At 49.7% G+C, this 24,578-nt stretch overlaps 1 protein-coding gene across 2 annotated transcripts; it reads left to right on the forward strand.

Moving 5' to 3' along the window:
- Positions 1-1,719: 1,719 nt before the first annotated feature.
- Positions 1,720-24,481, forward strand: BNIP5 (BCL2 interacting protein 5). Of its 2 annotated transcripts, none has more exons than XM_021665613.2 (12): positions 1,720-1,914; positions 8,520-9,163; positions 11,099-11,215; positions 12,669-12,733; positions 13,009-13,246; positions 14,318-14,446; positions 15,830-15,891; positions 16,486-16,726; positions 17,569-17,709; positions 18,800-18,864; positions 20,383-20,637; positions 22,881-24,481. In XM_021665613.2, the coding sequence occupies exons 2-12, from the start codon at positions 8,524-8,526 to the stop codon at positions 22,914-22,916; spliced, it is 1,989 nt and encodes a 662-aa protein (XP_021521288.2). In that variant the 5' UTR covers positions 1,720-1,914; positions 8,520-8,523; the 3' UTR covers positions 22,917-24,481. The 2 variants fall into 2 exon arrangements, with proteins under 2 accessions (XP_021521288.2, XP_021521289.2); XM_021665614.2 differs by having other exon boundaries at positions 16,489-16,726.
- The last annotated feature ends 97 nt before the right edge of the window (positions 24,482-24,578 follow it).

Here is a 24,578-nt window from a genome sequence, read left to right on the forward strand (position 1 = left end):
CAGATCCCAGCCCAGGACGTGGTCTTTGACAGGCACTGAGAGCAGGGTTAGGTTGCCCCCAGGACCCCTGATGGAGAAGGTGTGGAATGCCCAGAGCGGCCCAAGGTGGCTCTCCCTCCCGTGAGAACCTAGGAGCGCATGTACCTGCAGATGGGATTTCTGGGTACATGGGAGGTACCTGCACAGTGTCCTACGTGGTTCTCTGCCCCTGCCCTTCTTTTTATTGTGGTAAAATACACATGACATAAAGTTGACTGTTTTAACCTTTTTAAAGTCTACGGTGTGGTGGCATTAGGTATATTCTGCTTGTTGTACCACTACCTCCACCATGGAGCCATCTCCACAACTCAAAAGTGGAGGTTGCGTGTGCCTTGTAAAAATCCTCCACCTCTCAAAAGTTCTGGAGATGGTTTGATGGTGGAGGTAGTGGTATGACATTCCTCCCAAACGGAAACTCTGTACGCGTTAAACAGACAGTAACCTCCCATTCCCTTCTGCTTGCTTGTATGATTTTCTCTGTGTGTTTCTCTCTTCCCAACAACTCTGGACTCCATGAGGGCTGTGCTGCGCCAAGCCTATTCACCTCAGAATAAGAAAGAACACACATAATCCACACAAGACCTGGAAGAAGTGGTTGACAAAATAGTTTCATTAAAAAAATGAAAAATATGTAATATTATTTAACCTTTGTTTGAAGACTGGGTCACTTCCTGGACTGATAAATTCTAAATTTAGTGCTGAGACAGTGTCTGGCACACAGCTGGATCCAAAACCTGTTGACAGAATGAATGAAGCATTAATAACTTTGTTGCCCATAATAAAATATTGGCCTTTTATTGAGCCCTTACAAATGCCAGACACTGTTAATACACAGAAGGAAAGATGTCTAGCACTCAATACGTTTCCTTCCCTCCCTCGCTCCTTCCTTTCTTTCTCCCTCCTCTCCCTCGTTCTCTCTTTCTTTCTTTCTTTCTTCTTTTCTTTCTCTCTCTCTCTGTCTTTTTTTTTTTTTGAGATGGAGTTTCGCTCTTGTTACCCAGGCTGGAGTGCAATGGCACGATCTCGGCTCACCGCAACCTCCGCCTCCTGGGTTCAGGCAATTCTCCTGCCTCAGCCTCCTGAGTAGCTGGGATTACAGGCACGCACCACCATGCCCAGCTAATTTTTTGTATTTTTAGTAGAGATGGGGTTTCACCATGTTGACCAGGATGGTCTCGATCTCTTGACCTCGTGATCCACCCGCCTCGGCCTCCCAAAGTGCTGGAATTACAGGCGTGAGCCACCGTGCCCGGTCTCTATCTCTTTCTTGCTTCTGTTTTTCTCTGACACAGGGTCACACTCTGTTGCCTAGGCTGGAGTAACATGATCAGGTTCCTCCCTTCCCACTAATCTTCAAAGATAACTGAGAGTTGTGATGGCCATAAGGCTACCTGCACTTTCTTCCCCCAACCTGCGTTTCCCATTAAGGCTTGTTTTCAACTCTGCAGGTGGGGCTTTCCCCAGACAGACCTTAGGTTTGGTTTCTTATTGGGTTTTTGTGCAATAAGGAAGTTGTCAAGTGAAACTGTTTTTTCTGGAGTAGCTGAGCTAAGCTTCCTATCACTGGAGGAGCGGGCAGGAGCCCGGGGATGGGTGGTAACAGGTGGAGGCAGGTGAGCCAGCCCATGGCTCTCAGGATTGGCTGCCATGAGCTCATCTCCTGGGAGATACAATGTATATATCTTCTGAGACACTCAGAAAATTACCAGCACCAAGTAGTGGCATCTTCTCCCTGGGAGAGCTGGGCATGACTTCTTGTCCAGCACAGCTTCCAGCCCACAGGGAGCAGAGACCGCTGTGTTAGGACACAGAGACCTCTTGTCTGAAGATCCCAGCCCAGGGTGTCCAGGACAGAAGTGACTTCCGTGGTCCAAGGTTAGTTGAACAATATCCTCTCCTTTGGGGGCTGGAGCAGTGGTATCTTGGAGTCCTGAAAGGAGTTTCGTCCTGGGAGTCAATCCAAGACTCCAGCCCCAACTGTGCTTCCAGCGTGCTGGGCCCTCCCAGAGAGGTGGGGGCGGCATGGGGGGATCGGTTTTCTTATCTCTAAAAAGATGAAGCAGGCTTCAATGATATTATCTCAACTGGGTGTTTCTCAAAAAGCTCTGGGCTCACTTGAACTTAAAACTCTGTATTTAAGTCCAACTCAAGTCCCACCACTCTGAGCAAGGAACTTTACTTCTTTGAGCCTCAGTTTTCTTGTCTGTAGGATGGGGCAGCATTACGTAGCTCACCTGCTAGTTTCCCTGTAAGATATTGTAGAGGTCGAGTCATAGACTTTATGTGAAGGTATGTTCCTTCACGTTTATTGAGGGAACCCCCCAATAAATGGGAGGCGTTATTATTACCTGTGGTTGAATTAAGCTCCTATGTTTTAAGGTTTTTGGACGTTAGTCCAAGAATGGGGAGATCTTATGAAAATAACTCATGGCCTACTGCGCTCTCTGATGGGAACTTAGAGGTTGGGGGTGGATTAGAACCCACGGTCCTGACCGACTCCTCATGCAGTGTTGCATTGCCCTTGGTCTTGGACAGAGTCAGGATGGGGTGGGGAGGGTGTGGTGTCTATATGGGCACATGTGATGGTGTGACTCTATGTGCACAGGTCACGGCTGGCATGTATGTGAATGTGGTTATCTCCATCAGTGGCAAATAGCAGATTTCTCCCCTCTAAGTCTGTGCGTAAGTGCGTGCGTGTGTATCTATGCTTATGTGAGGCCATTTGGTGTAGAATAGAGCAGATAGCATTCAAATCGGGAGAAGTAGATTCGAGTGTCAGCTCTCTGCTTTCTGGCTATGAGTCTTTGGGCATGTCTCTTAATGGTTCAGGGCCTCAGTGTCCCACTGTTAGCCTATCTGATTCCTAGCCCCTGGCAAAGATGAAATGTGATCATGAAAATGAAAGGGCTCTCTGGATGCCATGTGGCTGCATGACGGTGAGCTGGTTTGGGTGTGCATGTGCCCCTGTATCATTTGTTTGTTTCATGAACACCGAGAGCCTCCCAGGCTCAGGTCTCACGGAACTTAGACAGGGAGGACCGATGGCAAGTAGTGAGCTTGGTCACATAATTATTTATACTTGGGACAGGAGAAATACAGGGCGTCCTGAGTCCGTGTAGGTCTGTGGTGTGCACAAGTGTGTTCCGGTGACACATGGATGTCTGTGGTGTTGACTGTGGGTCCACACGTGGGTGCCACACACTCCGTCCCTCAGAGTGCTGCTGTGGGTGTGCAGCAGGCTAGCTCTCTGTGAAGTTTCTGTTGTGTGAATAACAGGGTGGAGAAGGGGAGGCTCAGAGTTATCTCCGTGAAAGGCACAGAGCAGTTACAGAGTAACACGGCCAGGTGAACAAATTAGAGAACAGCGTAGAGATGAGATCATCATGCAACTTAGAAAGTACACAAAACACAGGAGCAAGCTTGGGGAAGGCAGGCAAACTTCCTGCTCCAGGGTCAGCTGTGTGAACCTTCTCTGGTTCTTTGTTGTTGTTGCTGGACATGTCACCGGCGAACGTCACGTCTTATCAAAAGGAGTCTTGTGATCTGCAGATCACTCGGTTATTTTGAGCTGATTTGGACTTTGCTCTGACATCCACTTTCGGCCAAGACAGTAACAAGTTTATGAGAGTAGCTGTGTTTCCACACGGTGAGGGCGCGCTGCTGGCTTGGGCTTCCTGGTCTGGGAGCACAGCCTGGGCAGGGTGGGGTTCCCTGGTGGTCGGGCTGAATGTCGTTGAGCACCTGGGACACAAAACAAGAGAAAAGAAGAAAGGAAAGGAAAGTCTTGCTTTGATAACTTCTGGATAGCAGAATTTTATACTTGGAAAGTTTTGAAAGGTTTAATTTTGGCACATGGAGGAAGGGGGATGTTGTTAGGATTAAAAGACAACCTTCCTAGGGCTTAGAGACTTTAAAAGTCTGAGGACACGCCATCCACAGAGGTTCTTCAGGGGTCTTCCTGGGGGGGGTGTGGGTGTGTCTTCCCCGGTCAGCTGCACTCTCAATCCCTGGACCAGAGCTGAAGACAAGCTTTGGAACATTACAGGGGAGGAGCAGTGGGAGCGGGGGAGAGGGAGGAGAGAGCCGGGCTGAGCAGTCACAGCCACCCAGAGAGGAAAGAGGAAAGAAGGAAGTAGGGCTGGTGTCAAATGCTGCAGCACGTTAGGGACACATGGGAAGAGGCCACTGGATTTGGAATTAGAAAGCCTTGGGAGACCCTGGAATCTCTTCACTGGGGAAACTCTTGGAGAGCAGAGGCTGCACATCACCCGGCCCCCTCCCTGCCTCTGGGCTGCAGCAGCAGCTGCGGGGCTCCTGGGCTTAGTTTCTCTCATCTCCCCGAGGGCTCAGAGCACTGGTTATTCCAGGGAGGGGCGGCCAAATCAAGGCAGCTTTCTTGAAAAAACACCAGGGAAAGCATTTGCTGGTGGGATTGTGTTAAGGTACCGGAGTAGCTGAGCTAAGTGAGGAGCAACATGTCCTTGGAATGCGGTAGGAGGATACTGCCACCATCGGCAATGGTGAAAACCGTTTCCATAGCAATGACAGCTTTTTAAGATGACTATGTCTCTCTTCCCATTAACCGGGTAAGGAAGTGCCGGCCCTCTGTGCAATGGGTCCCATGGAGCCAAGTCTGTGCAGACAGAAGAAGGTCTGAGCTGAGCAAGAGTGTCCTGGTTCTGTGGTTTTGTTAACGAACAGCTTCTCTGCCAGTCCCATCCAATGTGCCCTGACCACAGGAACATATGGAAAACGCAGAGAGAACCCTGACACCGTTCAGTAAATATTTCTGGCTCAGCTCACTTTTTTTAATGTGATCTTAAATCACACAGAACTTCAACCTAAATTTATCTTCTCTGAAGACCGTGTGCTTCTGAAGAGAGCAGATGCAGGGGAATGGAACACTGCCGTCATCACTGTGTACTCACATCCTTACTCCTGCGCATTCAGAGAAGACCAGAATATTCCCCCTGGGGGCACAGGCTGCATCTTGTTCATGATTGTATCCCTAGCACCGAGCATAATTTCTGGTGCAGAGTGGGTGCTTATTAAATGTTTGTTGAGCGAAATAAGTGAGAACAAACATAAATATTTTCCTCTATGATTGCTTCTCCTTATCCTACCCCGCATTGTCTTCAGAAACACAACCATAAGGCAACCAGTTTCTGAGTCTTTCAGGAACATTAGTGAATTTCCATGTAAGGTACAGACATGTATTGCTAAAAGTTTCCATGTAGCACAGGTGCTAACGTTAAACGACAAAGAAGGCCTTCCAAATTGCCTGCCTCCTCCCCGGCCTGATTTCTCCTTTCCTCCGAGGTCATCCGCGTGTGGACACCTGGCCCCAGTAGCCTCTGACCTCGGCGACCTGGGGCTGCAGTGCCGTCCGGTTTCCTTCCCACACTGGTGCTTGAAGGAGGGAAGGCATCCCAAATGTTCATGTCACCTTCAAATCTGTATGTTCCCATTTCTTTTCTTCTTTCTCTGTATCTTCTTCACTTTCCTGTGGATCCCACACATAAGAAATTGCAATTATAGATCCTTATTTTTGCCTCTAAGCCGAGCATAGCCATAGAATACATTTTAGAGTACATCCCACACCACTGCGTTACTTGGTGAATGCAGGAGAAAGCTGTAATGACGAGTTAGAGCAGCCAACCTGTGGTCCTACACGGCACAGGACTCTCCAGGGGCTCAGGTTTGGAATTGAAAACCGTATTTTATTTTTCTTTTACCTTCCACTGAAGGGAAGAGGGCTTCTAAACAACTCTAGAAAAAACAACTCTAGAAAAAGCCCCAAGAGTTTTAGATTAAAGATACACAAATCAAGTGCACTGCCCACACCCTAGGCCTACTTGAAATGCCGCCCAGGAGGGGAAGGTTTTTGTTTGTTTTTCAAAATCTTTTTCCATTGGCTGTTGCTTCATTCTGGATGGAGAATGGAAGGGCCCCTGCTGCTCCAAGATGAAACTGACCCGAAAGCACTGATTTCATGCTAACCATACATCCAAAGACACCTTAAGTGTTGTGCCATTTACTAAATGTGCTATGCATCTGTTCCTTTGCTTAATAAGTGCTTATCGAGTGGCAGTGATATGCTGGACATTGTTCTAGACACTCAAAGATAGAAGACCTAGCAAAATAGACATGGAAGCTGGAGAGAGACTTAGACAGTAAACTACTAAACCCATAAAGACACAGCATTGGGCTGGGCGCAGTGGCTCACGCCTGTAATCCCAGCACTTTGGGAGGCCGAGGCAAGTGGATCACGAGGTCAAAAGATTGAGACCATCCTGGTCAACATGGTGAAACCCCGTCTCTACTAAAAATACAAAAAATTAGCTGGGCATGGTGGCGCGTGCCTGTAATCCCAGCTACTCAGGAGGCTGAGGCAGGAGAATTGCCTGAACCCAGGAGACGGAGGTTGCGGTGAACCGAGATCACGCCATTGCACTCCAGCCTGGGTAACAAGAGCGAAACTCCGTCTCAAAAAAAAAAAAAAAAAAGCCACAGCATTGCACACCACCAGGCCATAGGAGGAGAAAGGGTGTGCCGATGGGGAGTGGGCGGGGGCCTCGATGGAAAGGTAACCGTGGAGTAGAGCCCTGAAGGCAGTGAGGGAGCAAACCATGAACAAACTCATTCTTTCCACGAAAGAAGAACGTTCTAGAAAGAGGGATTGGCCAGTGTGAAGGCATGGAGGCAGGCGGGCCTGAAGGACAGCAAGCAGGGCTGTGTGCGTGACGTGGAGTGTGTGAGACATGGTCAGAGGGGTGATGGAGGCTGGAATGTGTGGGGTGTGCCAGCCACTGTAAAGACTTTGAGTGAAAGGGGACCCTTGGAGGAAGGGAAATAACTTTTGTTTTTGTTTTTTGAGACAGAGTCTTGCTCTATCACCAGGTGGCCAGGCTGGAATGCAGTGGTGCAATCTTGGCTCACTGCAACCTCCGCCTCCTGGGTTCAAGCGATTCTCCTGCCTCAGACTCTGGAGTAGCTGAGAGTACGGGCCCAGCTAAGTATAAAATCACTCCCGGCTAAGTTTTGTATTTTTAGCAGAGACGGGGTCTCATCATGTTGGCCAGGATGGTCTTGATCTCTTGACCTCGTGATCCACCTGCCTCAGCCTCCCAAAGTGCTGGGATTATGGGCGTGAGCCACCGCGCCCGGCCTAACTTTCAGTTTATAAGTCCCACAGCTACTAAGTGGAGAAGTTATTGTAAGGAGGGCAAGAGGAGGGCAGAGACATCAGTTAGGAGGTGAGGATAGCAGTTCAGGAGAGTGCAGGTGGGGACCTAGAGACCACAGGAGAGGCTCTACGAGAGTGAGGCCAAAAGGCTCTGCTGATGGTGGATGTGGGAGTAGAAGAAAGAAAGGAGGCTGGCACAGTGGCTTATGCCTGTAATCCCAGCCCTTCGAGAGACCGAGGTGGGTTGATCGCTTGAGCCCAGGAGTTTGAGACTAGCCTGGGCAACACAGCAAGACCCCATATCTATTTTCAATATATATATACTTTTTTTTTAAAGAAAAGTCAGGAGTGACTACATTTTTGGCTTGAGCAGTTAGAAGAAAAGAGTTGCCATTGACAGAGCTGCCTGGTGGAATATTCATGGCAGCCTGTGAGGTAGGGCAGGGCTCAGGGATGTTTCAGAGGAGAACACGGGGCCGGAGTAGGTGCCTGAGTTGCCCAAAGTCCCAAGGCTAGTGAGGGGCAGGACTAGACCTCTGGCTCTGGCTGTATTCATTTTCCATTTGTGCTGTCACAGAAGCCCCCAGACGCAGTGGCTTTGGAACAAGACGAATTAACTCTCATGCCGTTCTGGAGGAGAAGTCCCAAATCAGTCTTGATGGACTAAAACCTACGTGTGGGCAGGGCTGTGTTCCTTTCAGGGGCTCAGGAGGTACAGTTGACCAGCCCTGAGATCTGAGCAGGATCTCCCTGTGGTCCACTTTTATCCTCTGGAAAATGAGAACGATGACCCCCATTCCCCAAGGGTTTTTGGGGGAATTTGCACAAAACAACAGCTTTGAGAAATTGTTGACACGAGGGGTTGACACTACTCACATTAGTAAGCAGAGTGAATGAGCCACTGGGCAGCGCTGGGAGCCAGCTTCAGTGTGCCCAGGAGGCACTGTTTGGCCGGGTGCAGTGGCTCACGCCCGTAATCCCAGCACTTTGGGAGGTTGAAGCGGGTGGATCACCTGAGGTCAAAAGTTCGAGACCAGCTTGGCCAACATGGTGAAACCCCATCTCTACTAAAAATACAAAAATTAGCCGGGCGTGGTGGCATGTACCTGTCATCCAGCTACTCAAGAGGCTGAGGCAGGAGCATCGCTTGAACCCAGGAGGCAGAGGTTGCAGTGAACTGGGGTAGCGCCACTGCACTCCAGCCTGGGCAACAGAGCGAGGCTCCATCTTAAAACAACAACGACAAAAACAAGCAAGCAAACAAAACTAAGGGAGCCGTTTGTTTTGGTTGTAGCCTGATGGAGAATCCAAGGCGCCCGAGGAGGCCCCTGACGGAGAGGAAAGCCAAGTCTTTGGACAGGCCGTCGGCCCCCAGGAAAGACTCAGAGTCGTGGGACTGCCACTGCCTCTCCCTGCCCACTGCCCCCACCAGGAAGGCGCTTCACTGGACAGCCAGGGATTGGGCCAGACATTCGGAGAGCCCAGCTCCGTCTGCAGAGGCTCAGGGCACCACTGCTGCAGCCCTCACTCTGGAGGAGACCGGAGAGTTTCTCCCCAGCGAGCAGAGGCCTCCACAAGACACCAAGAGGGACAAGGCCCAGAGGTGGGCCCAGCAGGGGTGGCTGAAGACCATGCTGAACTTCTTCTTACTGAGGACGGGCCATGAGGAGCCCAGAGAAAAGGCCAGCAGGAGGCCAAGGGGGAAGGAGGACCTCTCCCAGCCTCCAGAGCCCCCAGAGGCACCAGGGGAGCCAGCCCTCAGGAAGAGAGCCCACCACGACAAGAAGGCCAGCCGCAAGAAGCAAGGTCACAAGAAACACATGGCCGAGGTGAATAAGGCAGCTCAAGACCAAGAGGCCGGAGACCAAGAGAATGGGCTATCCAGGACAGCTGCTGCCTTGTGCTCTGGAGAGGCTGAGCTGGGCCCAGCTCACAGGGGTGAGTGGACCTTGCCTGTACCTATGGCAACACCTAGGGTGCGCTAAACTTGCTCCAGGAGCCTCTTCACAGAGGGGACGGGGATAGTCCGGGGAGCTGTCAGGGGCCGTACCACTATGACTTTCTTACTTCCTTCCTTTCTTCCTTCCTTCCTTCCTTCCCTCCCTCACTCCCTTCCTCCTTTCTCTCTTTCTCTCCTCTCCTTCTCTCTTTTTCTCTTTCTTTTTTTCTTTTTTGAGATGGAGTCTTGCCCTGTCCCCCAGGCTGGAGTGCAGTGGCATTATCTTGGCTCTCTGCAACCTCCGCCTCCAGGGTCAAGTGATTCTCCTGTCTTAGCCTCCCAAGTTGCTGGGACTACAGGTATCTGCCACAATGCCTGGTTAATCTTTGTATTTTTTGGTAGAGACAGGGTTTCACCATGTTGACCAGGCTGGTCTTGAACTCCTAGACTCAAGTGATCCACCCGCCATGGCCCCCCAAAGTGCTGGGATTACAGACATAAGCCACTGCGTCTGGCCCACTGTGACAATTCTTTGAGGTGGAATGGCACCATGACTGAGCGCTCCAGGAGAACCACTTGTAGTGCTGCTGTTCCCAAGCTGTGTGGCCAGGGGCAGCAGCTTTCCTCTCTGAGCCTCAACTTTTTTCATGGGTAAAATGAAGATAAATAGCTACTGTCTCATGGAATGGCCACAGCCCACAGGGAAAGAGCTCAGTGCATGGTAGCTGTTATTGCCAAGTACTCTAGTTTCAGGAGCACAGACCTAGGAGAAATGAGAAGGCAGGGATTGGGGTGAGGAGGGAAGCCCTATTGGTTCCTATGTGCTTCTGGGCTGCTGCTTCCAGGCCTTGGTTCTAGATTGGCTCTATCAGGAGTAAACTTGCTGTGTGACCTTGAGCCTGAGCTGCTACCTCTGGAACTTTTGATTTCTCATGTTAGAGACAGAATCGTTGCTTGTTCCTAGGTACCGCAAGGAAAAATGAGCATTCAGACAAAATGTTTTCTCAACAAGGCAATTTTACTTTCTGCAGAAAGGGTACTGTTCATCAGCCATCTTACCATGAGAGTACAATGAACAAAGGAAAGGCAGGCATATTAATTCCTTACACATTAAGTCCTTACTGCTGTGTCTGATCTCCATTGGTTGGAGCTGGGCCTCACAATCTAAACTAAACCCGAATGCTAACAACTTAAAACTTTTCCAAATAGGTAAAGGCAATGGAGAACAAAGGAAAAGAGGAAGTTGCTTGCAAAAGGACACAGAAAAGTAATAACATTCCCAAATAAAGAAGGGGCAGAGGCTGCAAGCTGGGACATGCCTGTGAGCACATCCAGCACAAATATCTTGGTTAAAGTACAAGGACATGGAATGCACTTATTCCCTTATATCTAAAAGCTGCATAGGATAGGGCTTAACAAAGAGTTAGTAGCAAAAAGCAAGAAGGCTTTGAAGAAAGTTAGTCTTTAAAAGAAACTATTATTTCTAACATTTATTATTATTATTCTTTAACAAGAAGGGAAATTTTGAAGAGGAACTTTTTACTTTCTACACATGTAAATGAGGGTGCTGGCTCCCAAGGTGACTTCCAATTCTGCCTTGCAAGGTTTTGGAGCTGAATGCCCACAGGCATCCAGAGCGAGAGGGGGCTCTGCCTTGCAGCACTCAAAACTCAGTGTTTATGATAGGGAGAAGATTGAGGATTTGGAGGGAGGAGCTAGCGAGAGATATGCCTTGGTGGAAGCAGCCTCTTTTCAAATAAAAACCTGAATGGGTTTCTGATTTTTTTTGGTTAAGCCTAGAGTGGGCTGCAGCAGTGCCTGTTGCACTGTGAATTTTGTGCTGTTTTCTCGTGTTGATGAACAAAGTCAGGAGAATGTCACTGACACACGCCCATACACACCCACATACCCATTTGCTTTCATCTCTATTCCAGGTGGGGAAGACTCTGATCGTCAGTCCTTCCTCATCAGAGCAGATGGTGCTGGAGCTTTGGACGTTTCTCCCCACGCCACAGGTCACCAGCAAGAAGAGGAGCTCAGAAAGCCTGACGGTGAGTCAGAATCTCTAGTGACCTTTTTACCTGTGGCTGAGGTGGCTGTTACTGAGTGAGATGGATTATTCTGAATGATCACTGAGACCTTGGATGGTGGCTCTCAAAATACACGCACTGGTCTTTCTTGCCTGTTTTGATGCTTCTGGCCACATCTGCTTATTTTAGAATTTCACAGAAGGGAGGCTGGGGAACTGGAAAGGCTGCTGGCAAATGCTGCCGCCTTCTGTGTTAATGGGATTGGAACTTTTCTTAGTCTTTTAAAATTTATTTTACTTTAAAAATATATAGAAGAGTGAAAAGGATAGTTCAATGCACACTTGTATGCTCACAGTTGTTAAACTCTGCCAGTTTGCTTCATGTATATATCGTTTTGTTGCTGAATCACTTTGGAGTAAATCACGCTTCATCCCTAAATACTTAAACACGTATCTCCAAAAAAGAAGTACAGTCTCATACTAAACCTCAATACCATGAGTGCTCCTAATAAATCGAGGACAATACCCCATTTATCTAATTCTCTGTAAAAAAAAGATGAGCCTATTTTATAATATGTGAAATAAAGGAGCTATGCATGTGTCAAAGAATAACTAAAAGGCATTTAGTTAGTTATTCTGCAGCTAATCGTTTTCTTACATGAGAGATAACCAGCTGGTAGCTGAGTCAGGCAACAAAAGCCAATTTATAAGTGAGAGGGAAGTGAGAGGGAAGTTAGGAGTAAACCCACAGGCAGCCTGGGGACAGGGAATTTGTTTGCATCTCTTTTCATGTCAACTCATCAGCTGGCACCTAGCAGAGGACAGTGTGGGGACACTGTCCTTGAATAGGCTGACGGGTATCAAAGGAAACCATTTCCATTGGAGTGGCTTCTCCGTGCAGATGTGAGGGCGTGGCTGAGGCATCAGCGTGGCAGGCTCTCTCTGTGTCATGCCTGCTGACGTCCTTCTATCTTCCACCTTAGTTAGGCCGGGTATCCACCATTTTCCCCACTGAAATTTTGCAGGTTGGAAGATCAGCATTAGCCTTGCAAAGTGTTTTCAAGCCCAGTCCCTCATTTAATGGCCTGACAGCCTTCTGAGGGAGGCAGAACAAAGATTATGACCCACATTTCGCTGGGAGAAATGAGGGCCCAGAGAAGTTGGGACACTTATTCAAGGTCACACAGCTTACTGAACCCAAAGTAGATCTGTGAAGTTCAAAGGAAATAGGGGGGCACCAGTTGAATGCCTAAAGGGCTGACCTGAAATTTCCTGCATAAAGTGTCACGATTTGGCTTAGTGCCTTCCCTGGCGGATCTTCCAACCTTCTCTCAGAAGGACCTGCCCTGGGATGTGGTGTTTCCCTCCATTGTGTGGCCTAAAGAGTGGTTTAAGAGAACTGTCCGAGATGAGCATTTCGAAGGGGTTGTCTGTGCATGTAGAAAGAATAACCGGGTGCATTTGCTTTCTTCCAGAGGATGCTATCATTCAGATGATAGTGGAATTTCTCAAAAGAGTGGGAGACCAATGGGAAGAAGAGGTGAGGAGCGAACTTGGCAGATCTCCAGGGGCTCTCAGCCTTCTCCTCCTCCTCTGCCAAACTCCACCTGTCCTTGCAGGCCCGGCTCTAGTCCCTTCCTTCCCTGAAGCCTCCTTCTGCAGCTTCAGAACTCAGCCCTCCCTGTGCTCTGAGCTCTGCTGCTCCCCTCACCTGGGGCCATCCTGTCGCTCAGGTGCTCTTCAGTTGCTTTCAGAGAGCTTTCCCCTTCTCCTCAATGTATGAGCCTCACTCAGTTTCTCTCCTGTCCCTCACAGCAATCTCAGGCCTCACAGCCAAAGGTGGTCCTGCCAAACCCAACAGCAGCTGTTAGGAAGAAATCCCAAGAGAAAAAGACAAGCCCCAAGAGAACATTTTCTCTTAAGAAACACGGCTCCGAGGAGGCCAAAAGGGGGGCTGCAGATGTTTCCAGTCAAGAGGCCCGGCCACCCAAGAAGTCCAGCTTTCGGCCCCTGTGTGTCGGCGGCCATCGGCCTTCCATATCTAGCAGCTATGGTGAGCAGGCTCTGCAGTTGCCATAGCAACCCTGCAGCTGCCTCCGGCTCTGCAACCTTCCCTCGGGATGGAATTGGCCACTTTTAAGGCTGTGCTGAGCCTGATCTGACTTTTGCACTCTGCACTGAGTGGCGTGAGGATGACTGTGGGAAGAGAGAGAGAAAGCCAGCAGGTCACCTCCACACTCAAAACCTCAGCCAGGTCTAGGCCACCCCAATAAGCCCTTGATGGAAATGTGTTCCAGGATTCCCCAGCCATCCACATTTCTTGGCTGCCTCGGCTTCTGCCCCCTGGCAGGGAGGGGAGTCATGTGTGTAGGAAGGAGCTGGAGTAGGGGAGGCAGGGGACCTGGGTTCTAGCATATTGTCTCTGTCATTCCCCGTCTTTATGCCTCAGTTTCTTCACCTGTAAAGTGAGACATTTCCCTGCTGCATATCTATAACTCAACCAGTCCTTACAGCCATCAGATGAAGTGCAACTATGATCCCCACCTCACAGGCGAAGGGACTGAGGCTTTGGGAGGTGAAACAATGTGTTCAAGGTCGCATGGCCCATGGATGATGGGGCCAGAGCTAGAAGGAGAAAGGATCAGACAAGTAATTTCTTCCTGGGCATCAGGGAGAACGGGTCATCCTGGTCAGGAGAATTTACATCTTAGAAAGGAGGGAGTGGCGCTTAACACCAAAGAGGGGAATTTCACACCACTTGGGGAGATATTTTCATGCAGGGAGATTCTGGCTGTGATTCATCAATTCATGCCATGGGACCAGGCCTCTACCATTCAACTTGTGGATCAAGTCAAAATGGTAGAGGGAGGAGGACTCCAAGGCAGGGAGGAGAGGGCAGCAAAGTCCAGAAAAGCCACTTCTATGGAAGCACAAAGGGATAAGAGAGCTTGGTCTGGGCCAGTAAATCAGAGACACAGTCCTACCCAGCAGCTGTGTGCCAGCCCCATAAGGCCTTAGTCTGATGTGGCCACGGAATCCACTTTAGAGTCTGTGCTAGCTTCTGTGCATGGTTAACAGGCCCAGATGGACAAATCACACCCCCTTCTTTCATTTTGCTTCTCAGGCTTGGAAGAACCTGAAGTCCAGGACCTATCTACAGAGGCTGGGGCTCCAGGTCCCTGCAAGCTTTCCACCCCACCAGAGAGCCTGGGATCTGGAGAGGAGCTTCAGCCAGACAGAGCCTCAGAATACAGTCAGTACTCCTCTCCTTTTCTCAGACATCCCTTGGAAAACTTCTGCTTTGACTCCACCACTTGCAGAAGAGAAACTGAGCCAGAGAGAGGCAATGGCCTGTCCAGACCTCCCTCTGAGTATAGCAGGCTGGGGAGGCAGCTTGGGTCCCAGAGTCAAGGCCCAAGCCAGGCTGCCTGTCTATACCTCAATAAATGGCAATCGTATTGGTGCTCACCCTGATGAGGCCAATGGGAGGTGAGGGGAGGAAAATGCTCTCCCCACCTCACCAAGGGCTTGCCGATGGGGTGATCTTATGGGCCTGGGTTTGAATCTGAGCTCTGACCCCTTTGAGCCATGTGCACTTGGGCAAGTTACTTCATCTCTGGTCTCAGTTTCTTCATCTGTGAAATGGGACAGCAATGTACCTGCTTTCTAGAACTGTCGGCAGCTCTAAATGAACTTCTGCCTTTATAGCATTTAAGGCAGCCCCTGGTAGTGGCTAATATGTGTTAGCTACCATCTGTTGCTCTTATTGCCATTGTTGGGTGGGCCAGCTTGAGAACAGAGCTCAGAAGTAAAGAGGAGAGGGAAAGGGGTAGGGGCCGTAGCAGGGAAGCTCAGCTAATGGCAGCTGCCATCACTGTAATTACTATTTTATCATTGGCAGAGCCAGGCCTACAATCATGTATATATGATCACCATCACGTCTGAAAAGACCTGGAAAGAGCTCTGCCTCCTACACCCTGCCATTCTGCCTTGTTTGCTTTTCTTTTTTCTTTTTTTTTTTTTTTTGAGATAGTGTCTCACTCTGACACCCAGGCTGGAGTGCAGTGACACCATCTCGGCTCACTGCAACCTCCACCTCCTGGTTCAAGTGATTCTTCCTCCTCAGCCTCCCGAGTAGCTGGGACTACAAGTGTGCACCACCATACCTGGCTAACTTTTGTATTTTTTTTTTTTTCAGTGGAGATGAGGTTTCACCATGTTGGTCAGGATGGTCTCAATCTCTTGACCTCATGATCTGCCTGCCTCAGCCTCCCAAAGTGCTGGGATTACAGGCATGAGCCACCACGCCTGGCCCTTGTTTGCTTTTCATAGAAAATGTGCCTTAAAGGGAAATTCTGCCTGAACAGGAGGAAAGTGCAAGGTGAGGGCACCTGTAGGGAACAGGCCTTTCCAGATGGCTCTGAGGGGCCTCCTCCTGGGTGTCTATTTGGAGGCCCTCATTGGGAAAGTGAACATGTATCCCATGAAACCAGCTCTGCCCTCAGGCCACCTCTGGCAGCTCTTTAGCCCACTGGAGAATCACCCAGGGAGCCAGCTGGGCATAAGGAAATGAAGACTGACCATAGAAGAGCTTTTCTAGCACTGAAGTGTAACCATGCATGTTGATCTTTTTCAGGAGAATTCATTCAGAAGATCATTTCCATGCTCCAAGATGCAGAAGAACAGCGAGGAGAGGAGGTGAGGATGATGCTCCCCACGTAGCCCTGACCTCACTGTAGGCTCCCCAACCCTGCCTGGAAAACAGCTTCGTGCCCCTCCTGCACTTCTGTATCCTGCCAAAGCCCTGCTCCAGTCCCTTTTTTTTGGATATGGAGTCTCGCTCTGTCACCCAGGCTAAAGCACAGTGGCTCGATCACGGCTCACTGCAACCTCCACCTCCTGGGCTCCAGCGATTCTCCTGCCTCAGCCTCCCAAGTAGCTGGGACTACAGGTGTGTGCCACCACACCTGGCTAATTTTTGCATTTTTAGTAGAGACAGGGTTTCACCAGGTTGGTCAGGCTGGTCTCAGACTCCTGACCCCTGGTGATCCGCCCGCCTCGGCCTCTCAAAGTGCTGGGATCATAAGCATGAGCCACTGCACTCAGCCCCAGTCTCTCTGTCTTGAAGCTTCCCCAACCCCCTCCAGACCACACACATTTCTCCAGCACTGAGCATCAGCCACCCTTCTCTGGGCAACACCTGCCAGTCCACCATGGGTCTCTTTCACCAGCTCACCTGAGATCTCCTCAAGGTCAGGGGCCCTGACTCAGTTTCTCTCACCTCCCCCACAGCAGCCTCAAGTCCAGGAGGAAGAGGTGTGTATAGAAAACCTGGCCCCACTCAGCAGAAGGAAATCTCAAGAAAAAAAGTTGAGCTTCAGGAGAGCGTTTTACCATAAGAAACACAGCTCCAAGGAACCCAAGAGAGTGGGGGCAGCAGGGGCTGCCAGCCCAGAGACCCGACGGCCCAAGAGGCCCAGCTTTCTGCCCCTGTGTGTCGGCGGCCATCGGCCCTCCACCTCCAGCAGCCTTGGTGAGCAGGCCTGGTGTTGCCATGGTAACAGAGGCTTCCTCTCAGACAGGGCTGCTGTGAGGCCTGTCTGTTGCCGACAGGCTGGCGTAGTAGGGGACGTCCAGCCCTGACCATTGCTTTCCATGCTGAGCAGAGTGGGGGGTGTGGAAGTGTGGGGAGAGGTGAGGGGCTAGGTGCCAGCAGGACCCCACCCCTAGCAGCCCCTGCTCACAGCGCACGCCCTCCCCACACCCTGCCGCACACAAACTCTTAACAGCTGTGGTGGGGGATCCGTGCAGCTGTGCATCAGAATCACCTGGCCAGTTCATAGAAAAGCACAGAGACCTGGGTTTGATGAAGTAGGATATGGCCTGGGCCTTTTTTTTTTACTACACCAAAGCGCGAGGGCCACCGGTGTACAGTGATTCCCCTGACATCACAGAGTGCCTGCTGGGTGCTACTTTCACAAGTATTATCTCATTTAACCTGCTCGAAACCCTGTGAGGTCAGTCTTATCACTCCCACTTAACAGATGGAGAAAGTGAGGTTCAGACAGGCTAAGTGACCCAGAAAGCCTGGCAGAGTGAAAGGGTTTGTTTGGTGGACGTGTCGGCACACCTGTTTTTACTGCACCCCTCCCAGACTGTGAGGAGGCGGAAATGGTTGGTGGGTGAAGGAGGAGTTAGGTTTCTGGAGAAGGCCAAGAGAGCACCACGAACTCCTCTGAGGCAGAGCCGGGGGCAGGAAACTCACGGAGGAGCCTGGAAACCAGCCCCCGCTTATGCCTGTGCCTCTGAACAGCTTCTTGTCAGGAACTAGATTAGCTCTCTGCAAAACACTCACCAACTCTTTTTTTGCCCTAGATCCAGAAGATCTCGAGTACCAGGAGCCCCAGGAGCCCTCACCTGCAGAAGGGGAGCCTGTTGTGGTCCCAGAAGCACCCTTCCAGGCCAGAGGCCACACACCAGAAGGGGCACCTCAGCTGAGTGGAGTGTGTGAATCCAGTCAGTACCACCCCTGCTCTTACCTGGACAGCTTCCCAGCGCCTCTCCTCCACATGGAGTTCACAGGCAGAAGTGGGGAGGGTTCTGAGAAAGGAATGGGGAAGGCAGCAAGCAAAGACCCCAGGAGACTTTAGGATGGGGTAGGGGGCACAGACTTGGCCTTTAAACTGGGGTGGTTGGGGCAGAGTTGCAGGTAGAGGGCACCTGTCTATTCTGTGGGATGTAATTAACAACCCCCGTTAGTTTGCTTGAATGTTTCTTATGAAATTCCTAGCTTGCTCCAGCTCTCATAAGCAGTGGTGTGCTGGCAGACAGGCTCGCCACTGGGAGAGGGATGCCCTGTTTTGTAGCCTTTGCAGATTTCCATGGCATAAATATTTTTTACCTCGGCTGATTTCAAGCTGCCAACAGTTTATAACAACTAGTCCACAAATTAATTAGCTGGGCATGGTGATGGGAACCTGTAATCCCAGCTACTTGGGAGGCTGAGGCAGGAGAATCACTTGAACCCAGGAGGTGGAAGTTGCAGTGAGATTGCACCCACTGCACTCCAGCCTGGATGACAAAGTGAAACTCTGTCTAAAACAAAACAAAACAACTAGTCTACAAATTTCCTGAATAGTTACAGTGAACTTAGTATGAGCAGGCCCTGGCATACCGCTGCTTAGAACCCAGGTGGCTGGGTGCATTCCCAATGGGTCAGTATCCCTGGCACGTCTCCTCCTTGTATTCTGATGCGTTGCCCCTAGTCCAAACTCCCATTTTTGACTGGGCTACTCTGTAGCCTGGATAAGGGACACTGGGAGGCCTCAGTTTCCCACCTATCAAATAGAGCTGAATGTGGTTACAGGTGAGGCCCAGCAAGCCAGAGTCCCTTCTATTTCTCTAAATGGAACCCAAGCAAAGCTCTCACACTCCAGCTCTAGTTTAAGGCAAGAATTTTCTTGATCCATCATAACTAATGTGTGTGCGGAGTTTTAGAGAGAGAATACTGTCTTTTACAGGTGGATGTGTTGTTGCAGCACTTTGTTTTTGGAAGGGAACTGGGCATCGCCCAGTCAATAGTCACTCAATCCTTTCTTTTCCTTAGAGGAGCTCATCATCCTGAAGCTGGTGGCGCTTCTCCAAGAAGTGGATGGCCAACTGGGGCAGCAGGTGAGCACCACTCAGCCTTCCCCAGGCCAGCCCCAGGGCCTCATCTACCCACAGCTGAGACCTGGGTTCCATCCCCAAGTCTGCACCTCTGGGCAACTTTGAGAATATCCCTTAACCTCTCTGAGCCTCGGTTTCCTCTTTTTCAAAATGAGAGATAATTACCTACTCGACCAAGCTTAGTGCATATGTAGAAAATGCCAGACATGCAGCAGATGAGGGAACTGATTAAAAGAACCCAATGCTCACATGGCCCCCAGCCAGCCAGGACCACTCCATTCCACATCAGCTACTGAAGTCTGGCACCTGTCCTCCATCCCTGGAAGCCTCCTCTGCCCACACCTGGCCTCACCTGTCCGGCTGATTCCATTCCCTGTGGTCTCTGGGTTCACTCTTGGCCTTGCTGTACACGTCAGCGTTCATATGGTCTCCCATTCTTTCAAGCTTGTTGACTCTCCTCCCCTGCTAGACAGTCTGTAACAGAAGGTTCCCCGCCCTTGGAAAACATAGTCTATTTGGAGAGACAGGCACAGATCACGTGTGAAGAGGTCAAGTTAAAGATGAGTAATCAGCATAGCTGATGCTCCGGGTACCTCTCTTCACCATCAGAGTGTACACTGACTCACCCAGCTGCCAGCCCCTGCCTCCTTTTGCCTGAGGACCTAGGGCCATTTTGTAACCCATGTTGGGGACAGAATTAACAGCCTCTACTTCCCCATGAGCAGCCCTCAACCAATGGCTGGTGGGAGTTGCTGGGTAAACCCCAGCTCCCTCGCCTTTATGGGGCATAGCTGAAGAATGTGCTCTCAGCTCGCTCCCAAGGTGCCCTGAGCAGATTAAGTTCCAGTTGCCACCCCCGGGCCGCCTTCCCGTTCTTGTTCCAGGTCTCATTCCCCCATCAGCATTTCCCTGGGTCATTTAATCCATAAAATGCCTGTACCCAAGTCCCTGTGTCTGGGTCTGCCTCTGGGGAATCCATTTAGTTATTAAGAGACAGGAGTTTGTTGGAGGAGGCTTAGAAGGAACTAAAATTCATCCAACATCTACTCTGCACTAAACATTTTATATAAACTCTTTCATTGAATTGCTCCCACCACAACAATCCTGGGGCTGGGTGGATATTTTACATTTGCAGATGTCTAGAGGCTCACACACCTAGTAAGTGCAACTTAAGTGTCCCAATTCTAGACTGTCATACATTGAAATAATAAAGTAAGATAATCTGTGAAATAAGTAGGGGCTAGGGTAGACGAGAAGGCTCTGTGGGCTGTTTGCTTCTGAATTATCTGAGTCTAAAGACCTGTACTTCCACCCTCACCCTCTACTCTGTCCTGCTGCCTTGAACTGGACTTTGCAGAACAGATTCTGAGAGGCTGGGGCAGTGGAGGGATGTAACAAGGGAGCTTATCCCAGGGGTGAGGGGTGTCCCGCCTGGCTGCGTGGAGTTGCGGGGTGGGGGGGATGTTGGCAGGAGGGGTGCTGTCAGTAACACTAATGACCTGCTTTCATTTCTGCTTCCAGATCAGGCGCCACCCCAGCTTTAAGAGGTATTTTTACAAGTTCTCAGACTCCTCCCTCAGCAAGCTGTTAGCCACCCTACGCAGCCAGGTGCCCCACTCCTCTCAGTGGGACAGGAACCTCGCCAGGAGACTCTACCAGTTTGACGTTCGCTTGGCTGACAAATTTGCTGGCAACAACAGCCATGCCATCTGCATCCTCATGGGCCTAAGAGACCACTACAATTGCACCCGCTTCCCAGGCAGGGAGGACCAGCCGGTGAGCGAGGGCAGGGAAGACAATGGCGACGTGGCATGAGTGACAGCAGGCTCACAGCTGGCCTCCAGTGGCATCTACTTATTCTTCTCTCCCCTCCCCTACTCGGTTCAGAATTTTTGGGTCTATCTCAAATGCCACCTCCTCACTGAGGCCTTCTGAGACAATTCTAAACCTTGAAGACCTTCTTCTTTTCTGAAACCTCACTGATTTTGCTCCATAATTAGCATCTTCTTTATTTGGCTCTAGTCTTCAATTACATGTACCTTTCCATGCTTTTTGATAGAATGGCATATTGGACTGGCTACGCTCTCAGCTTGCCTTAGTTATTATATTGTGGGCTCTGTTGCTTGGCTTCTCAATTCTAGGCTGTCATAAAATGTAAACAACAAAGTAAGGTTATCTATCAAATAAGGGGTGGCTGAAGTAGATGAGAAGGTTTCATGAGGGTGTTGGTTCTGAAAGGCTTCCAGGGAGGCGATCACTCAGTGACCTGGCCTTGGTTGCTTAATGAACAGCCTCTCTCCTGCCATCACCTTCACTGTTCTGAGTGCATTCATGCTTTTCCTAATAATTTCCTTTCCCCTAAGTCTCTGAGATATTCCCTTCAGAGATGATAATTGTCACTGGATTTTTGTTTGTTTTTGAGTCAGAGTCTTGCTCTGTCACCCAGGCTGGAGTGCTCTGGTGCAATCACGGTTCACTGCAGACTCAACCTCCCTGGGCTCAGGTGATCCTCCCACCTCAGCCTCTCAAGTAGCTGGGACTACAGGTGCATGCCACCATGACTAGCTAATTAAAAACATTTTTTTTTGTATAGAGTTGGATTCTCCCTATGTTGACCAGGCTGGTTTTGAACTCCTGGCCTCAAGCAATCTTCTCATTTTGGCTTTGCAAAGTGCTGGGATTACAGGCATGAGCCACCACACCTGGCCTGATTTTTTTTTTTCTTTTTTGAGACGGAGTTTTGCTCTCGTTGCTCAGTCTGGGGTGCAATGGCATGATCTCGGCTCATTGCAACTTCTGCCTGCCGGGTTCAAGTGATTTTCCTGCCTCAGCCTCCTGAGCAGCTGGGATTACAGGCATGTGCCACCACATCCAGCTAATTTTTGGGGGTATTTTTAGTAGAGATGGGGTTTCTCCATGTTGGTCAGGCTGGTGTCGACCTCCTGCCCTCAGGTGATCTGCCTGCCTCAGCCTCCCGAAGTGCTGGGACTACAGGCACTCCACCGTGCCCGGCCACCTGGCCTGATTTTTTTTAAAATTATGAGCTCACATATTTTCTGGTGGACTCTGATAAAGATTTCTTCGTCCTTTTCTAATTCGCTTAATGTAACCTGCTTACAAACATTTGATCCAGACCCACAGGGTAGAAGCCACTGCATGAAGGTGTGACTTTAGAGGAATGAAATGCTCTGTTTGCTGGTGTCGGACAAACAGGACCAGAACTTCTACATCCAAGTGGTCGCCTGGGAAACCAGACCCTTTTGCAGTGATGCTACTATCACCCCAAAACACTTCTGTCTTGGAACTACCTTTAGAGGCCATTTGAAAAGTCTCTCAAGAAAGCTGGCTTATTTCATGATAGTTGTATCTTGTCGTTCGAACGCTCTGCTCTACTTTGGCTCATTTTCCTGGTGGGAAATCCTCCCTACCTTAGACTTCTCTCTTCTTGGCCTCACTGGCTTCTCCTAGAGAACAGGAATGTTACAGATAATTCGGCCTCTAGGGCGGGTTAGGTAATAGCTTACAGAGTGATCTGAGTTCTTCATGAAAGATATTACAGAAACATCGGTCTGACATCCTCAGTTGCCCTGACTCCATCTTCTGGTTTTACTAACCATTCATTCATTCATTCAACTGGGAGCTATTGACAGCCTCTTATGTGTTTGGTTGTACAAAGTGCCGTGAGTCACTTTGTACTTGGTTGTACAAAGTGCTGTTTGATGACAAAATTAAATAGCAACCGAATGCCAAATGAGTGGTAGCTGAGGCCCATGAAGCAAGTTGGTCCTGCAAACCTTCCAGGAGGTGGAGGTGCTGATTTTGACCTTTGAGAATGGGAGGCTGCCTGGGGAGAAAAGATCAGGAGAGCAATGTCCCCAGGAGGTGTTGCAAGAACAAAGACCCAGAGACGGAGGCTGGGGTGGGGTGTCGATGGGATGATGGGATGTCTGTTGTTTCCAGAGTGGAACCCATAAACAACTGGGCCATGGCTAACACCTAGGTTCTTTTTCTCTTCCCAGAACATCGCAAGTCCTGAGATTCTAAGTCCAGATTGAAAGCTGTGTCTTGCACTCAAATTCCCTTGAACTAGCCAAACAGTTCGCAGCTTTAGCCAGGAGATCCTGAAGATGCTCTATGACATCCCAATCCTTGCTTTATAAACATGATGGAAGACAAGAGCCGACAACCATTTTGTGTCCATACCCTAGTATCTGAGAAGCACAAAGGACTCTTCCACAAGGCAAGACACAGACGCCATGTCTGGGGAAGTCAGCACTGGCCTGGGAGTGGAGAGACCAGGGCTCCAGCTGCTGAACCTACTCCAGACCTGCTCTGTGACCCTCTACACGTCGCTGCTCCTCTCCAGACTTTGGAGTCTAGGATCTCACCCAGAAGGCCTACTGACATTTTCTCAAATGTTAGTTTTAACTGAGTCTAGTTTTTAAACTAAGTTTTTATTTAATCTCTAACCAGAACATCCACATGTATCCAAACAGATGTGCACTTAAATGTATCCCATCATTTCTTCAGTTGACCAGCAGTTCTTCATGCTCATACGGCTTTGTAGATGCCTCCCAGGAACTCTGCAGGCCCCAGATGGAAAGACCTGGACACTGAGGACACTTGGTCTCTCAGAATCCTTCTAACCCTGTGTTAATGGAGCTGATAACTTGCACCTCTCCCATCTCATGGGGTTGGCTAAGAGTCAGTGAGAAAATGGATGTGAAGAGTTCTGCAAATTACATAGTGCCAGATCCGTGTATGTACTATAGCATCTTCTGAGTAGTTTTCAGGAAGTGGAGGAGAGCTTCAGTGGGCTGGACTGCCATGGATTGTTGCACAGGGGTGCACTGCTCAAGAGCACCATACTCTGGGAGGTGCTATTCACATCCTACACATTGTGGATTTGTAGATTTATGATGACAGTTTTCCAGCTGGTGGCAGTACAATGTCTTGAGAAAGGGAATGTGTTTTTGTATTTGCACAAAGGTGAGGTGTGGGGTGCCAGAGGCTCTGCCTTCTGTATAGCTCAACAGTTTCAACAGCTTGACTCGGGTGTGAAATTTGCCACATGTTCATATCTATGTGCAACATGGACGAAATTGCAGACGGACATCTGGCTCCCGTAGACACTGCCCAGAACATGTGGTCATGGGGGAGAGGGTGTTAAACCTGGATAACAAGTGCGATCTTGTGACAATTAGGGACATGGTATTGCCTTGTTGAACCTGCTGTGGCACCATTGGGTAAGACTAGGGAGGAGGAGCAGCCTAGGGCGGAGAGGCCCTGGGCACTTACATGGGGGGGGCTCCAATCAGAGGCACCAGCTTAGTAAGCTCAACTCAGCCTATCTGGAAAGCCATTTAGTTTTTATTGCTGCTTCTGAGAAGTGGGGGAGAGGCGAGCTATTTGTGGATTTGTTTAGGCAGTGTTCGTGATCTTAGCACCCAAATGTGAAGGATCAGAGTAAGTTATGAAATGAAGGTCAGGAACCTTTTGTACACAGTTTCTTATTTGGAACCATGTTCTTTAAGCTCTATGAATATTTGGTATGTGCTCCTGATGCTGGCATCTGAGTCTCATTTTTGTACTGTGTTATTTGAGCAAATAAATTAACCTGCACAAAGGTGTTGTCTGGGTTATTCACCATGGAGGCAAGACAGATACCCATCTGCCACATCTATGACAGTCTGGTCCTGCAAGGCTGTGGGGGTTGG

This window comes from Aotus nancymaae, unplaced genomic scaffold (assembly GCF_030222135.1).
Source record: "Aotus nancymaae isolate 86718 unplaced genomic scaffold, 86718_ANA_hifiasm-v0.15.2.pri h1tg000040l, whole genome shotgun sequence".
In the NCBI taxonomy this organism is placed as follows: Eukaryota; Metazoa; Chordata; class Mammalia; order Primates; family Aotidae; genus Aotus; species Aotus nancymaae.